Source organism: Panthera tigris, chromosome X (genome assembly GCF_018350195.1).
Source record: "Panthera tigris isolate Pti1 chromosome X, P.tigris_Pti1_mat1.1, whole genome shotgun sequence".
Lineage (NCBI taxonomy): Eukaryota > Metazoa > Chordata > Mammalia > Carnivora > Felidae > Panthera > Panthera tigris.
In genome coordinates this window covers 56,896,799-56,914,571 of record NC_056677.1, presented here as the reverse complement: position 1 = coordinate 56,914,571, position 17,773 = coordinate 56,896,799, and the positions used below count along the sequence as shown (strand labels likewise).

Here is a 17,773-nt window from a genome sequence, read left to right as displayed (position 1 = left end):
TGGCAGCGGATCTGACTCCCTCCCGCTGCCACAGGGCCCCTCCTGAAGTGGATCACCTAAGGAGAAGCGAGCTAAGCCTGCCCCTCCTGCCCCCGTGCACCTTGCCTACCCAACCCAGCTAATAGGCCAGATCCCCAGCACCACAAGCCTGGCAGTGTGCAAGTATCCCAGACGGGCCACGCCACCCCAGAGTGAATCCTGCCCCTAGGAGAGGGGAAGAGAAGGCACACACCAGTCTGACTGTGGCCCCAGCGGTGGGCTGGGGGCAGATATCAGGTCGGACTGCGGCCCCGCCCACCAACTCCAGTTATACACCACAGCACAGGGGAAGTGCCCTGCAGGACCTCACCACTCCAGGGACTATCCAAAATCACCAAACAGAAGAATTCCCCTCAGAAGAATCTCCAAGAAATAACAACAGCTAATGAACTGATCAAAAAGGATTTAAATAATATAACAGAAAGTGAATTTAGAATAATAGTCATAAAATTAATCGCTGGGCTTGAAAACAGTATAGAGGACAGCAGAGAATCTCTTGCTACAGAGATCAAGGGACTAAGGAACAGTCACGAGGAGCTGAAAAGTGCTTTAAACAAAATCCAAAACAAAATGGAAACGACGACAGCTCGGATTGAAGAGGCAGAGGAGAGAATAGGTGAATTAGAAGATAAAGTTATGGAAAAAGAGGAAGCTGAGAGAAAGAGAGATAAAAAAATCCAGGAGTATGAGGGGAAAATTAGAGAACAAAGTGATACACTGAAAAGAAATAATATACGCATAATTGGTATCCCAGAGGAGGAAGAGAGAGAGAAAGGTGCTGAAGGGTTACTTGAAGAAATTATAGCTGAGAACTTCCCTGAACTGGGGAAGGAAAAAGGTATTGAAATCCAAGAGGCACAGAGAACTCCCTTCAGACGTAACTTGAATCGATCTTCTGCACAACATATCATAGTGAAACTGGCAAAATACAAGGATAAAGAGAAAATTCTGAAAGCAGCAAGGGATAAACGTGCCCTCACATATAAAGGGAGGCCTATAAGACCCGTGACTGATCTCTCTTTTGAAACTTGGCAGGCCAGAAAGGATTGGCACGAGATCTTCAGTGTGCTAAACAGAAAAAATATGCAGCCGAGAATCCTTTATCCAGCAAGTCTGTCATTTAGAATAGAAGGAGAGATAAAGGTCTTCCCAAACAAACAAAAACTGAAGGAATTCGTCACCACTAAACCAGCCCTACAAGAGATCCTAAGGGGGATCCTGTGAGACAAAGTACCAGAGACATCACTACAAGCATAAAACATACAGACATCACAATGACTCTAAACCCATATCTTTCTATAATAACACTGAATGTAAATGGATTAAATGCGCCAACCAAAAGACATAGGGTATCAGAATGGATAAAAAAACAAGACCCATCTATTTGCTGTCTACAAGAGACTCATTTTAGATCTGAGGACACCTTTAGATTGAGAGTGAGGGGATGGAGAACTATTTATCATGCTACTGGAAGCCAAAAGAAAGCTGGAGTAGCCATACTTATATCAGACAAACTAGACTTTAAATTAAAGGCTGTAACAAGAGATGAAGAAGGGCATTATATAATAATCACAGGGTCTATCCATCAGGAAGAGCTAACAATTATACATGTCTATGTGCCGAATACCAGAGCCCCCAAATATATAAAACAATTACTCATAAACATAAGCAACCTTATTGATAAGAATGTGGTAATTGCAGGGGACTTTAACACCCCACTTACAGAAATGGATAGATCATCTAGACACACGGTCAATAAAGAAACAAGGGCCCTGAATGATACACTGGATCAGATGGACTTGACAGATCTATTTAGAACGCTGCATCCCAAAGAAACAGAATATACTTTCTTCTCGAGTGCACATGGAACATTCTCCAAGATAGATCATATACTGGGTCACAAAACAGCCCTTCATAAGTTTACAAGAATTGAAATCATACCATGCATACTTTCAGACCACAATGCCATGAAGCTTGAAATCAACCACAGGAAAAAGTCTGGAAAACTTCCAAAAGCATGGAGGTTAAAGAACACCCTACTAACGAATGAGTGGGTCAACCAGGCAATTAGAGAAGAAATTAAAAAATATATGGAAACAAACGAAAATGAAAAGACAACAATCCAAACGCTTTGGGACACAGCGAAGGCAGTCCTGAGAGGAAAATACATTGCAATCCAGGCCTATCTCAAGAAACAAGAAAAATCCCAAATACAAAATCTAACAGCACACCTAAAGGAAATAGAAGAAGAACAGCAAAGGCAGCCAAAACCCAGCAGAAGAAGAGAAACAATAAAGATCAGAGCAGAAATAAACAGTATAGAATCTAAAAAAACTGTAGAGCAGATCAACGAAACCAAGAGTTGGTTTTTTGAAAAAATAAACAAAATTGACAAACCTCTAGCCAGGCTTCTCAAAAAGAAAAGGGAGATGACCCAAATAGGTAAAATCATGAATGAAAATGGAATTATTACAACCAATCCCTCAGAGATACAAACAATTATCAGGGAATACTATGGAAAATTATATGCCGACAAACTGGACAACCTGGAAGAAATGGACAAATTCCTAAACACCCACACTCTTCCAAAACTCAATCAGGAGGAAATAGAAAGCTTGAACAGACCCATAACCAGCGAAGAAATTGAATCGGTTATCAAAAATCTCCCAACAAATAAGAGTCCAGGACCAGATGGCTTCCCAGGGGAGTTCTACCAGATGTTTAAAGCAGAGATAATACCTATCCTTCTCAAGCTATTCCAAGAAATAGAAAGGGAAGGAAAACTTCCAGACTCATTCTATGAAGCCAGTATGACTTTGATTCCTAAACCTGACAGAGACCCAGTAAAAAAAGAGAACTACAGGCCAACATCCCTGATGAATATGGATGCAAAAATTCTCAATAAGATACTAGCAAACCAAATTCAATGGCATATAAAAAGAATTATTCACCATGATCAAGTGGGATTCATTCCTGGGATGCAGGGCTGGTTCAACATTCACAAATCAATCAACGTGATACATCACATTAACAAAAAAAAAGAGAAGAATCATATGATCCTGTCAATCGATGCAGAAAAGGCCTTTGACAAAATCCAGCACCCTTTCTTAATAAAAACCCTTGAGAAAGTCTGGATAGAAGGAACATACTTAAAGATCATAAAAGCCATTTATGAAAAGCCCACAGCTAACATCATCCTCAATGGGGAAAAACTGAGAGCTTTTTCCCTGAGATCAGGAACACGACAGGGATGCCCACTCTCACCGCTGTTGTTGAACATAGTGCTGGAAGTTCCAGCATCAGCAATCAGACAACAAAAGGAAATCAAAGGCATCAAAATTGGCAAAGATGAAGTCAAGCTTTCGCTTTTTGCAGATGACATGATATTATACATAGAAAATCCGATAGACTCCACCAAAAGTCTGCTAGAACGGATACATGAATTCAGCAAAGTTGCAGGATACAAAATCAATGTACAGAAATCAGTTGCATTCTTATACACTAACAATGAAGCAACAGAAAGACAAAGAAAGAAACTGATCCCATTCACAATTGCACCAAGAAGCATAAAATACCTAGGAATAAATCTAACCAAAGATGTAAAAGATCTGTATGCTGAAAACTATAGAAAGCTTATGAAGGTAATTGAAGAAGATACAAAGAAATGGAAAGACATTCCCTGCTCATGGATTGGAAGAATAAATATTGTCAAAATGTCCATACTACCCAAAGCTATCTACACATTCAATGCAATCCCAATCAAAATTGCACCAGCATTCTTCTCGAAACTAGAACAAGCAATTCTAAAATTCATATGGAACCACAAAAGGCCCCGAATAGCCAAAGTAATTTTGAAGAAGACCAAGGCAGGAGGCAGCACAATCCCAGACTTTAGCCTCTACTACAAACCTGTCATCATCAAGACAGCATGGTATTGGCACAAAAACAGACACACAGACCAATGGAATAGAATAGAAACCCCAGAACTAGACCCACAAACGTATGGCCAACTCATCTTTGACAAAGCAGGAAAGAACATCCAATGGAAAAAAGACAGTCTCTTTAACAAATGGTGCTGGGAGAACTGGACAGCAACATGCAGAAGGTTGAAACTAGACCACTTTCTCACACCATTTACAAAAATAAACTCAAAATGGATAAAGGACCTGAATGTGAGACAGGAAACCATCAAAACCTTAGAGGAGAAAGCAGGAAAAGACCTCTCTGACCTCAGCCGTAGCAATCTCTTACTTGACACATCCCCAAAGGCAAGGGAATTAAAAGCAAAAGTGAATTACTGGGACCTTATGAAGATAAAAAGCTCTGCACAGCAAAGGAAACAACCAACAAAACTAAAAGGCAACCAACGGAATGGGAAAAGATATTTGCAAATGACATATCGGACAAAGGGCTAGTATCCAAAATCTATAAAGAGCTCACCAAACTCCACACCCGGAAAACAAATAACCCAGTGAAGAAATGGGCAGAAAACATGAATAGACACTTCTCTAAAGAAGACATCCGGATGGCCAACAGGCACATGAAAAGATGTTCAACGTCGCTCCTTATCAGGGAAATACAAATCAAAACCACACTCAGATATCACCTCACGCCAGTCAGAGTGGCCAAAATGAACAAATCAGGAGACTATAGATGCTGGAGAGGATGTGGAGAAACGGGAACCCTCTTACACTCTTGGTGGGAATTCAAATTGGTGCAGCCGCTCTGGAAAGCAGTGTGGAGGTTCCTCAGAAAATTAAAAATAGACCTACCCTATGACCCAGCAATAGCACTGCTAGGAATTTACCCAAGGGATACAGGAGTACTGATGCATAGGGGCACTTGTACCCCAATGTTTACAGCAGCACTCCCAACAATAGCCAAATTATGGAAAGAGCCTAAATGTCCATCAACGGATGAATGGATAAAGAAATTGTGGTTTATGTACACAATGGAATACTACGTGGCAATGAGAAAGAATGAAATATGGCCTTTTGTAGCAACGTGGATGGAAATGGAGAGTGTGATGCTAAGTGAAATAAGCCATACAGAGAAAGACAGATAGCATATGGTTTCACTCTTATGTGGATCCTGAGAAACGTAACAGAAACCCATGGGGGAGGGGAAGGAAAAAAAAAAAAAGAGGTTAGAGTGGGAGAGAGCCAAAGCATAAGAGACTGTTAAAAACTGAGAACAAACTGAGGGTTGATGGGGGGTGGGAGGGAGGGGATGGTGGGTGATGGGTATTGAGGAGGGCACCTTTTGGGATGAGCACTGGGTGTTGTATGGAAACCAATTTGACAATAAATTTCATATATTAAAAAAAAATGTCTTCCCTGTCCTTTTTTTAAGGATGTATGTACGTATGTACGTATGTATGCATGCGTGTGTGTATGTATTTAGAGGCAGTAGGGAGAAAAGGCAGAGAGGGAGAGAGAGAAATTCCCAAGCAGGCTCCCCACCATCGGCACAGAGCCTGAACTCACAAACGAACTGTGAGATCGCAACTGGAGCCGAAATCAAGAGTCAGATACGTAACCGACTGAGCCACCCAGGCGCCCCTCTTCCCTATCTAACAAGATGTTTCCAGCTCATCTTGTACATTTCCTGCCCCAGACTTGGAATTAGCTATTTCTCTAAGACATCATGGTTTCTTTTAATGGGAATGGTATTTCAAGACCACAAGCTGTATGCATGTATTTACTTATAAATAAAATTTCTCATGAGCTCCTATTCAGTACTTTATTTCTAACTTAAGGAAATTTTGAATTTCACCTGTGTTCTTCCACACTAAAAGTCTTACTTTTCAAAGACAGAAGATGATAGAATTAGACTATCTCATAATTACATTATTTCACACACAGTCTTAGAATAACACTAACGTTGTCACCAATGTAATTGCTGAGAACAGTTCATTGTTTTTTGCATATGCTTTCCCCAATTCTCCATTTAAAAAAATAGTTGTACTGTATCTACATTATCTGAGCACTGAACATATAAACATTACATACTCTACTGTCTCCCTGTTAACCCCTATTTAGTCTTGGTTCTACAAGTAACTAGTGCTCACCACCAGTACTTAGTTAAGGTCTTTCTCATCATTTTGGCTATCTGAAGCTCATTCTCTAGTAAATTCCTTAGGAAGGGATCCTGGGAACAGTAAGTATTTCCTGAGCTCCTCTATGTTGATAAATGTCTGTACCCTTTATACCTAACAGTTTTACCTGATATAGTGTCCTTGGCTCATATTCTTCCCCTTGAGTATGTTAAATATATGTTACTCCATTTTATTCTGGCATAAAAGCGCTGGTGTCACAAGAGTTTAAAATCACAGGCTATTTTTGCTGAAATGTCTAAGGCATTTTTTCCTCTTCTTTAAAGTCTAGTAATTTTATTATAACATGTCTTCTTGTCAGTCTCAGGGACACGGTGTGCTTTATCAAATTGTATCTTTTTTTTTTTTTACCACCAGGAAAGCTTCCTTTAGTTTTTGGCATTTATTCTTTCTCCTTGCTTTGGTTTTCTTCTGTAGATAATCCTATTACCCATAAGCCAGGTCTCCTCTGCTATCTTTAACACTGGCCACTTTCCTCCCACCCCCAGTCCTGTTTATCTTTCTTTTTTATGTAAAACATTTTTTTACCTTAGTAAGGCATTTTCTGGTTTGTTCACCCATTCTTGCTTGTTTCCGGTCTAGCTTTTACTTCTGAAATAATTCTTACGTCTCCCAAGTTGTCACCGCATTTCTGTGTTTTATGAATCCTGATTTGTATGGTTCTCCTATGTCTTACACAGTTTTCCTAATGCCTTCCAACTAATTTTCAAACAGTATGTATTTTTTAGCGGTAAAAATATATTAAAATTTTAAAAACAGCATATATTTTAGATTTGTTGTTTTTTTGAGTGTCTTTCTGGAATGCTTTTGATTCCCCCCCCCCCCACCTTTATAATAATTTTGTGTGGGATCTGACCTTGATAATTTTGTGTTCAAATTTTTTACAGCTTTATTGAGATAGATTTCACATACCATAAACCTCAGCCATTTAAAGTGTACAGTTCAGTGGTTTGAGGATATTCAGAGCTGTGCAACCATCACCACCATCTGTTGTTCATTCTTACGTGTAATAAGCTTTCCTGAACTTTCAGAAAGTATGGTTCAGGGTAGCTTTTCTCACTTCACAGAGGCTCCCTTTCTGCTATTTGTATGTACGTTAAAGAGATAAGATGACTCTTGCTTCATTGGAGTTCTTGGCTCCAGTCCTCTCTCCCACTTTCATCTGACCCTTCTCTTTCTTTTTTAAAAAATTTTTTTAATGTTTGTTTATTTTTGAGAGATAGAGTGTGAGTGGGGGAGGGGAGGGCAGGCAGACACACACACACACACACAGAATCTGAAGCAGGCTCCAGGCCCTGAGCTGTCAGCACAGAGCCCGACACGGGGCTCAAACTCAGAATCCGTGAGATCATGACCTGAGCTGAAGTTGGACGCTTAACCTACTGAGCCACCCAGGTGCCCCTCTCTTTCCTTCTTTATGGTCCCTGTTCTACTCAGTTTCAATGTTACTGTCAGCAATTTCTCCTTAGTGTGGCACCTTGTCTTGGAAGCAAGATCTGCTGGGTCATTTTCAAGAGTTCATGGAAGATTAGACTTCTCCATATCTTTCGGACCCTCTGGTCCTTTGTATTTACCCAGTTTTTGTTGGAGTGAAAAACCCCTCCCATTTCAACTGCTGTCCTTAAACTGGACTGCCACATGCTTAGTACCTGTTTGCTGTTTGGGGATTCTGCTGTTTGTCAGCTCTTTCAGATGATCTGTCAATGCTTCCTGATTTCTCCTACACAGATGCCAATCACATGCTCATCTTGTGGTTATGAGTGACTTGCCCTTACTGTTTTTCTTGTGAAGTTCATGGGGATGTGCTGTCTCCTGGTTTATTGAAAATGTTGCTCATGAGGTTTTTTTGGTGTGTTATTATTGAAACATACATGTACACATAGACACAAACATAGCATTGCCCAAAAAATCTTCACATCTGAACACATCCATGTAATCGGTACTCAGATTAGATGCAAACACTAACTCCACAGAAGTCCCCCTTAGGTCCAATTCCACTCATGATCCCCCACTAAGGGTAAACATTATGCTGGCCTTTGACCAGCATATACAAGTTTCACCAGCCTGTGTACTTTATATGAATGGAATCCTATAGTATATCCTGTTTTGTGTCCGGCTTGTCTCACTCATAATTACATTTGCAAAATTCTGCTATATTTGCCACTGATACCTCAAAAACTAGAGTTAGTTTAATTTTTGCTAAACAATAGTTTGTTATGTGAACACACCAGAATTTCTTTATCCATTCTATTATGTAAAGGCATTTGGGAAGTATCCAGCTTGGGGTATCACAAATAATGCTGCTATAAACATTCTTGCACAAGCCTTTTGAGGACATACGGTCTCATTACTCTCAGGTATGTACCTATGAGCAAAACCGCCAGGCCATGAGGGTACACATACGGGCGACCTTTGTGCATCACCACCACCACCTCTAGATTCTCCACGTCTTTATTTTTTCTTTTCTTCTATTTACTTTGGGTTTCTTGGGGCGCCTGGGTGGCGCAGTCGGTTAAGCGTCCGACTTCAGCCAGGTCACGATCTCGCGGTCCGTGAGTTCGAGCCCTGCGTCAGGCTCTGGGCTGATGGCTCGGAGCCCGGAGCCTGTTTCCGATTCTGTGTCTCCCTCTCTCTGCCCCTCCCCCATTCATGCTCTGTCTGTCTCTCTCTGTCCCAAAAATAAATAAAAAAACGTTAAAAAAAAATTACTTTGGGTTTCTTTTGTTCCTGTTTTTCCCAATTTCTTAATGTAGAACCATAAGTGATTAATTTTATCTTTCTCTTTTTCCTAACATAAGCACTGAAAGTTCTACATTTCCCACTCAGCACTGCTTTAGTCGTATGCCACAAATTGTAATGTATTTTCATTGTTACTCAGTTAAAAGTATTTTCTCACTTTCTTTGTGATTTCTTTTTTGACCCATGAGTTATGTAGAAGCATGCTTTTTAACTTAAAAATATTTGGAGGGGTAGGGGCACCTGGGTGGTCTCAGTCAGCTGAGCTTCCGACTTCGGCTCAGGTCATGATCTCAGTTTGTGAGTTCGAGCTCCACTTTGGGCTCTGTGCTGACAGCTCAGAGCCTGGAGCCTGCTTCAGATTCTGTGTCTCCCTCTCTCTCTGCCTCTCCCCCACTCATGCTCTGTTTCTCTCTCTCTCAAAAATAAACATAAAAAAATTACAAAAAAGTATTTGGAGGGGCGCCAGGGTGACTCAGTCGGTTAAGCATCCAACTTCAGCTCAGGTCATGATCTCACACACAGTTTGTGAGTTTGAGCCCCGTGTTGGGCTCTGTGCTGACAGCTCAGAGCCTGGAACCTACTTTGGATTCTGTGTCTCCCTGTCTCTCTCTGCCCCTCCCCTGCTCATGCTGTCCGTCTCTCTCTCAAAAATGAATAAATATTAAAAAAAATATTTGGAGGGTGCCTGGGTGGCTCAGTCTGTTAAGTGTCTGACTTTGGCTCGGGTCATGATCTTGCGGTTTGTGGGTTTGAGCCCCACACCAGGCTCTCTGCTGTCAGCACAGAGCCCACTTTGGATCCTCTGTCCCCCCTCTCTGCCCCTCCCACATCATGCTCACTTTCTCAAAAATAAAATAAGCATTAAAAAAAAAACCTATATTCTTGGGAATGCAAATTGGTGCAGCCACTCTGGAAAACAGTATGGAGGTTCCTCAAAAAATTAAAAACAGAACTACCCTACGACCCAGCAATTGCACTACTAGGTATTTATCCAAGGGATACAGGTGTGTGGATTCAAAGGGGCACATGCACCCCAATGTTTATAGCAGCGCTATTGACAATAGCCAAAATATGGAAAGAGCCCAAATGTCCATCGATGGATGAATGGATAAAGAAGATGTGGTATATATAATATAATGGAATACTACTCAGCAATCAAAAAGAATGAAATCTTGCCATTTGCAACTACGTGGATGGAACTAGAGAGTATTATACTAAGTGAAATTAGTCAGAGAAAGACAAATATATGACTTCACTCATATGAGGAATTTAAGATACAAAACAGATGAACATAAGGGAAGCAAAAATAATATAAAAACATTACTTTTTGTTTATATATATACAAATATATATAAGATATATATAAGACCTTAAGATATATATACACATTAAATATAGATTTATATTTTATAATTTATATATATTAAATATAAAGAAACAGAGAGTTGCTGAAGGAGTTGTGGGAGGGGGGATGGGCTAAATGGGCAAGGGGCATTAAGGAATCCACTCCTGAAATCATTGTTGCACTATATGCTAACTTGGATATAAATTAAGAAAAAAAACAACTATAGTCTAAAAATATTTGAAGACTTCCTAGGTATATTGTTATTGATAATTCCATTGTGTCAGAGAACATATTTAGTGTGATTTCAATCCTTAAAACATATTGAGACTTATTTGATGGCCCAGAATATCATCTCTCTTGGTGAATGTACCATGTGCATTTGAAAAATGGTGTATTTTGCAATTGTTGGATTTATTGTTCTGTAAATATAAAACAGGTTAAGGTGGCTGCTAGTGTTGTCCAGATCATCTACATCCTTACTGATTTTCTGTCTAGTAATTCTTTCAATTAGTTACAGAGAAGTATTAAAATCTCCAACTATGAGTGTAGATTTGTCTATTTCTCCATTTTGGTCTGACAATTTTTAATTCTTGTAATTTAAAGCCTGTTATTAGACATGAAGATGTTTATTACTGCTAGATCTTCCTGATAAATTTCCCCTTTTATTGGTATGAAATGCTCTTGTTTACATCCAGTAACACCTTTTGTCTTGAAGTCTACTTTATCTGACTTTACTGTAGCTACTACAGCTTTCTTATGTTTACTGTCAGTATGGTATATTCTTTTTCATCTTTTCACTTTTAACCAATCTGTGCCTTTACATTTAAAATGCATCTCTTGAGGTGCCAGGGTGGCTCAGTTGGTTGATTGTCTGACTCTTGATTTCAGCTCAGGTCATGATCTGATGATCTGTGATCTCACGAACTGTGAGACCAAGCCCTGTGTCGGGCTCTGTGCTGACAGTGCAGAGCCTGCTTGGGATTCTCTCTCTCCCTCTCTCTTTACCCCTCCCCCACATGTGCTCACTCTTGCTCTCTCAAAATAAATAAACATTTAATAAAATCAAATGCATCTCTTGTAGACAGCATGTGGCTGAATCTGAAATCAATTTCTGATTTCTAATTTGGAGGTTTATTCCATTTAAAGTAAGAATAATTACTGATATGACTGGAATGGGATCTATTATTCTGCTATTGGTTTTCTGTTCACCGTATCTATTTTTCTTGTTTGTTTCTCTATTTTTTCTTTTTTGCTTTCTTCTCTTTTAATTTCTCCACTGACTTTATAGCTTTGTCTATCTGCATTATTTTTAAAAACAAACAATACACAGTGTTGCCATATACTTCCTGCCCCCACAGAGGCATAGCTTCCCCCACTATCAGCATCTTGCACCAGAGTGAAATACTTGTTACAATCAGCAAATCTACACAGACACATCAGTATCATCCAAAGTCCATAATTTATGTTAGAGTTCATTCTTGGTGTTGTACCTTCTGTGGGTTTGGAAAAATGTATACAATGACATGTACTCACTAGTATACAAGCAATAGTTTCACTGCCCTAAAAATCCTCTGTGCTCCACCTGTTCATCCTTCCTCCTCTAACTCCCGGCAACCACTGATCCTTTTACTATCTCTCCAGTTTTGCCTTTTCCAGAAAGTCATATAGTTGGAATTGGATTAGCATGTAGCCTTTTCAGACCAGCTTCTTTCACTTAGTAATATGTTATTTAAGATTTTTCCAAGTCTTTCTACGGCTTGATAAGCTCATTTTTTTTTTTATAGCAATGAATACTATTCTATTGTCTGGATGTACCACACTTTATCCTTTCAAGCTACTGAGGACATCTTGGTTGCTTCCAAGTTTGGCAATTATGAATAAAGCTGCCATAACCACTTGTGTGCAGGGTTTTATGTAGACCTAAATTTTCAACTCATTTGGGTAAATACCAAGGAACAGGATTGCTGGATTGTCTGGTAAGAGCATGTTTAAGTTTTGTAAGAAATGGTCTTCCCAGGTGGCTGTACCACTTGGCATCCTCATCAGTAGTGAATAAGTCCCCGTTGTTCCATACCCATGTCAGCTTTTGGTGTTGTCAGTGTTTTGGATTTTGGCCATTCTTCTAGGGGTGTAGTGGTATCACTGTTGTTTTAATTTGCAATGCCCTAATGACATATGATGTTGAGCTTCTTTTCATATACTTATTTGTCCTCTGTAGATCTTCTCTGATGAGATGTCTATTCAGGTCTTCTGCCTATTTTTTAATTGGGTATTTGTTTCCTTATTGTTGAGTTTTAAGAATTCTTTGTATGTTTTGGAGAAGAGTCTTTTATCAGATTTGTCTTTTGCAAATATTTTCTGCCAGTCTGTGTCTTGTCTTCTCATTCTCTTGATCCATTATTTTTTAAGTGGCTGCTCTAGGTAATACAATATTCCTTCCTAACTTCCCAGTGTACTTGGAGTTAATACCGAACCATGTCAGAGACAGCCTCAAAGATGGACTCTATCTGTCTCAGCCTTCTGGTATTCACGCTTTTCTGTAGTCCCCTCCCATACTTTGTGACCCCCAGAATATGGCAGAAGTCATGGTATGTCACTTCCAATGTTAGGTTATATAAGATACTCAGGCTTCTGTCCTGGTCATTCTCACTCAGATCATTTGCTTTGGGGAAAGGAAGCTCTTAGCTGTGAGCAACCTCAGAGAGAGACCCACAAGGGGAGGCCTCCTGCCAATAGCCACATGAATGATGAGTCCACGAGTGGGAAGCAGATCCTCCCGCCTCAGTCCAGCTATACAAGACTGTATAGCTTACGTGTCAGCTGACACCCTGACTGCAACCTCAAGAGATCCTAAGTCAAAGTCACCCAGTAAAGTTGATCCTGGATTCCTCACCCTCAGAAAATATGTGAGACAATAAATGTTTATTATTTTAAATTGCTACATTTTGCAGTAACCTGTTACACAGCAATAGATAAAATGTACCACTTCACATAAAACAGAAGAATCTCACAAAACAAGATCGCATTTACTCTGTTCTTTTTGCTATAGCCATCATATGTATTCCATCTACATACATTATAATCCCCACAGGACGCTATTATAATTTTTGCCTTAAGGAAGTCTTTTTTCAAAAAGCCCTTTCAAAAAGTTGGGAGGGAGATAGTCCTTTGTATTTACCCACATAATTACCATTTCTGCTTCACCTTATTCCTTGAATATCCAAGTTTCCATCTGGTATCATTCTCTTTAGCCTAAAGAACTTCCTTCAGAATTTTTCATAATGCCAGTTTCCTGGTGAAGAATTCCTTCAGTCTTATCTGAAAATGCATTATGCCTTCATATTGATGTATATTTTCACTGGGTATAAAATTCTGGAGTGACATGTCTTCCTCTTCCCCCAAAACTTTACAGATGTTGCTCCACTGTCTCTGGCTCCCACTGCTTTCTAATGGGAAGTCAGAAACAACTCCCATTGTTGTTCTTCTAAATGTAATGTGTACTTTATCCCTGGATGCTTTCAAGGTTTTCTCTTTTCCTTTGGTTTTCAGCCGTTTGGCAATGATGTGCCTATGTGTGTCTTTCTTTGTATTTAACTTGCTTGCGGCTTGATACAATTTCTGAATCTGTAAATTTGTGTTTCATTGATTTAGGGAACATTTCAGCCATCATTTCTTCAAAAAATTTTTTTCCTGGCCCCTTCTCTGTCTCACTCCTTTCCTAATGGTATTTCAACTGTACATATCGTGGACCTTTTAACCTTGTTCCACAGGTCACAGAGGCTCTGTTCACCTTTTTTCCCCCCCAATTTGTTGTCAGACTAATTGGAATTAATCTATTGTCAAATTCACTGACACTTTCTTCTGTCACTGCCAATTTGCTATTAAGCTTATCCAATGTTTGTAAACTTCAGATATTGTATTTTTCAGTTTCAGAATTTGTGGATAGTTCGCACTTCTCCACTGAGAGTTCTTTCCTTTCTTTTCTTTTTTTGAGCATGAAAATAAAATCTTTATTTTTGGTTATTACTCACCAATAACAGAAAGTTAGGTTCACAGTTTTAGCTCCTGACACAAAGTGAACTAGGAGACAAATCTACATCCATTGGATACAACTAAATGGACCAACTTTTTAAAGTTCAGGCTATCTTGAAAGCTTGCAACACACTAGATATCACTGTATTCTCTAGGGACAGAATGTCAGCAATGGCTGACACAAAGTAGAACTTGTGAAGTGTTTTTGATTGGAGATGTTTCTATATGTTGCTAAAACTTGAGAGGTTTATCAACATGTTACATGTCCAGGAACAAGTTAGGATACTTGAAAGTCCAACCACAATGATTTAGGAGCATGTATGTTGTAATCTCAAGACGGTTCAAGAGTCCATATGGGCTACATTAATACTTGTCTCTGGGTAGCAGGTACTGTTTGTAAATACAAAGTTAGTGGATAATAGATATTATCTACTAAGACTTCTTATCTTCTCACTTATTACAAGCATATTTTCCCCTCTGTCCTTGAACATGTAAATAAGCTGCTTTAAAGTCCCTGTCTGCTAATTTCAACATCTGTGTCATCTGGGGTTTGTCTCCACTGATTGCTTTTCCTCTTGAGCAGAAGTCCCATTTTCCTGTTTCTCTCTATGTATAATAGTTTGGAATTAAATCCCAGACTTTATGAATGGTATGTTGTAGAGATTCTGAGTTCTGTTTCATTTTAGCAGGCACTTCATTTGTCTAGAACCAAAATTCCAAATTCTATTTCCTCTGCACTGGGCAGCAGTTGAATCCTGCATTGTTACTTTAGCCTTATCTAGAGTGCTTGGAATCTATCCTGGGCACACATAGCTTAGGTGTCAGCCTGAGATTTGGGCAAGGTTTATACAGAGAATCAGGGCTCCTCCTCTGAGGTTCTTTCCTTTATGAGATATCATCTCATTTTTCAGTTGCTATGGTCACCTTGAAGTCATTTCTCTCATTCCTCAACCAGTAAGGCTCTAAGTTTCTATCCAAGTTTCACCTACCCCCACATCACAGTAACTGCAGACTGCCAGTGGGTGAGAAGATGTAAGAAACAGGAAACCCTTTCAAATGACTTCTCATGACTTCTCTTCTCTTCTCTTCTCTTCTCTTCTCTTCTCTTCTCTCTTCTCTTCTCTTCTCTTCTCTTCTCTTCTCTTCTCTTCTCTTCTCTTCTCTTCTCTTCTCTTCTCTTCTCTTCTCTGTGCTATAGTGGAAATAGCACTGGAACTGGGTGTTTTAAGACCTGAATTCAAATCCTAGCCTGGCCACTTTCTAGCTATGTTGCGTTTGAGTACATCAGTTCTCAGACACCATTTCCTCATCCTAAAACGGGGATATGGATGTTTGCTTCATAGGGTTGTTAAGAGGATCAAATGATATAAGAAACAGGCTCAGAGGGGCTAGGTGATGTCCTATCTATTAAGTAGCAGGAGTAATTGGTTACCCCAGGTCTGTCCACACTTTTTCTAATATACCATGTTGCTTCCATCTTTATAGGGACACCCCTCTCCATCTCTCCCTTCCAAAGATGACTCCAAGTATGTACTGTGATCTAATTACCGAGTTGGACACCAAGAATACAGTAAGTCAAAGTCCCTGTCCTCAAGAAATTCCAAGTACCATTCCCTTCTTCTAAGTGTTGACTACTCTCCAGTCTATGTCTGCTTTTGGTCACTCTCTAGTTCCTTTAGGTAGAGGTTTTATTTTCTTCAGTTTGTAATTATTATTTGTGGGAGGGATTGGCCTGATACAACCTACTCTGCCATTACCAGAGGTGCAAATGCAGTCCATGGATTTTTGGTTTTGCTACCTAGATGCTCAGTCTGTTTTTATGCCACGACATCTGGAAAGATTCCAGAATCATACAGCTGCTCCCTACATCTTTCCCAAATCATCTGCTATTTATCTTAATAATATATAACATAAAATATTGCCTAGAATCTCTGTTCAGATTCCTTCTGCTCCTAAAGGGCAATAATACTTGGTCTGAATTTAACTGCTAGGGAGTAAGGACCAATAATAGTGTAACTGCTTTCCTCCTACCCCTTCATACCTGGTGTTGTCACGGCTATGCCCTGATCTGGTAATGCTCCATATTTCCGATGCTGATCATACCAGTCATTCACTGTCATAGATGCCAGGCTTGGATAACCAGCTCCAAATACTCTGCAAGAATCACACTGCATTTAGAAAACTAAACATGCACAGCACTATTAAAAAGCCTCTTCTCTTTAGTGACAAAGGCTGAGTTTATTTCATCCTGGCTCCCCTGCCCAGCTATCTCCTGAGGAGCTATGTAAACTGGAGGATATGTAACAAGAAGCATCCAGGAAGGGGCATTATAGTCAAGAGCTTTCATGAGAAGATAAATAGCTCAGGATCATCACTCAGAAAGCAATCCCAGAGGCCAGTGTCCCACAAAGCAGATGCTTTGTATTTATAGTTGGTGGGTCTGAACAGTACACAGAGGAAAGGAGATTCTCCTGCCACCCAATGGAAGAGTGTCTTCTTTCAAGAACTCAGAATTAAATCCAAAACAGGCCAATATGTCCTTTTGAAAATTGTAGCTGAAGGCAATGGGAAACAATTGAAGTGTACAATTCTCCACCAGATTCCTTTCCTCTGTTTTATTTTTGTTAGTTTTCTTTTCAGCCTACTTTTAAGCTTGAGTTTGAGTGATATGTCTGATGAAGACAGACATATAGAAAATATTAGAGGTAACATCGCATTGATGAAAGAACAGCCACCACAGATGAGGACATGGCCTTTTAACATGCACTGTAACTGAACCATAAAACAGGGTGCCTACAAAGGCAACCCACTTTTTAGTACTACCTACTTGGCTTGGGTCATGTTCCGAGTGAGAATGAAGGGTTTCATTGGAGGCCTGTCCTGACGAGGTGAGTAAGAAGTTGATACCTGGAAAGGAAATTCATTATCAGAAAGACATTTGCCATTCTGCTTACCCCATGATACAGGCTCTTAAGGCTTCAGGTGCCTGAAAAGCCCTGGATTCAAACGTTGCCCACTCCCTATTTATCAGTCTCTAAAATACAACAGCAGAATACTAATGGTGGAGGCTGTTTAGCTCCCCTGAGTACCTTGCTGAAAAGGGAGGAAAAGAAAGTTCTCCCAGAAATCATCTCGCCAAAAGTAAAAAATCATTTGGCTTTAAAATATTCCCCTCTAGGGCGACCCGCCGGCCAAGCAGAGCCCCCGAGTCTGGCTTGCAAAAGCGGAGGGGCCAGACGGAGTGTGTTCTGACAGCAAGCGGGACTTGACATCTGGAAGGTTATAAGCTAACAGCTCTGCTCGGAGAACAGGAGGGCTGGAGGACAACGGGAGGGAGAGTTGCTGAGCCCCTGATGACAGAGCTCAGCTTGGCGGGGAACAAAGGCGCTCGCCAGCGCCATCTCCCTCGCCCATCCCCGAGCCAAAATCCCAAAGGGAACCAGTTCCTGCCAGGGAACTTGCTTGTACTGCACAAATACCCAACACTGTGCTTCTGCGGATCC

At 40.1% G+C, this 17,773-nt stretch overlaps 1 protein-coding gene across 1 annotated transcript in view; it reads right to left on the bottom strand.

Moving 5' to 3' along the window:
• Positions 1–17,773, bottom strand: part of IGBP1 (immunoglobulin binding protein 1) — a 38,775-nt gene that overhangs the window by 4,756 nt on the left and 16,246 nt on the right. Inside the window, exons 4-5 of the mRNA XM_042974621.1 lie at positions 17,098–17,177; positions 16,312–16,424 (exon numbers count right to left, since the gene is read on the bottom strand). Of these exons, the coding sequence (XP_042830555.1) occupies positions 16,312–16,424; positions 17,098–17,177 (193 nt within the window). The remainder of the gene's footprint in view (positions 1–16,311; positions 16,425–17,097; positions 17,178–17,773) is intronic.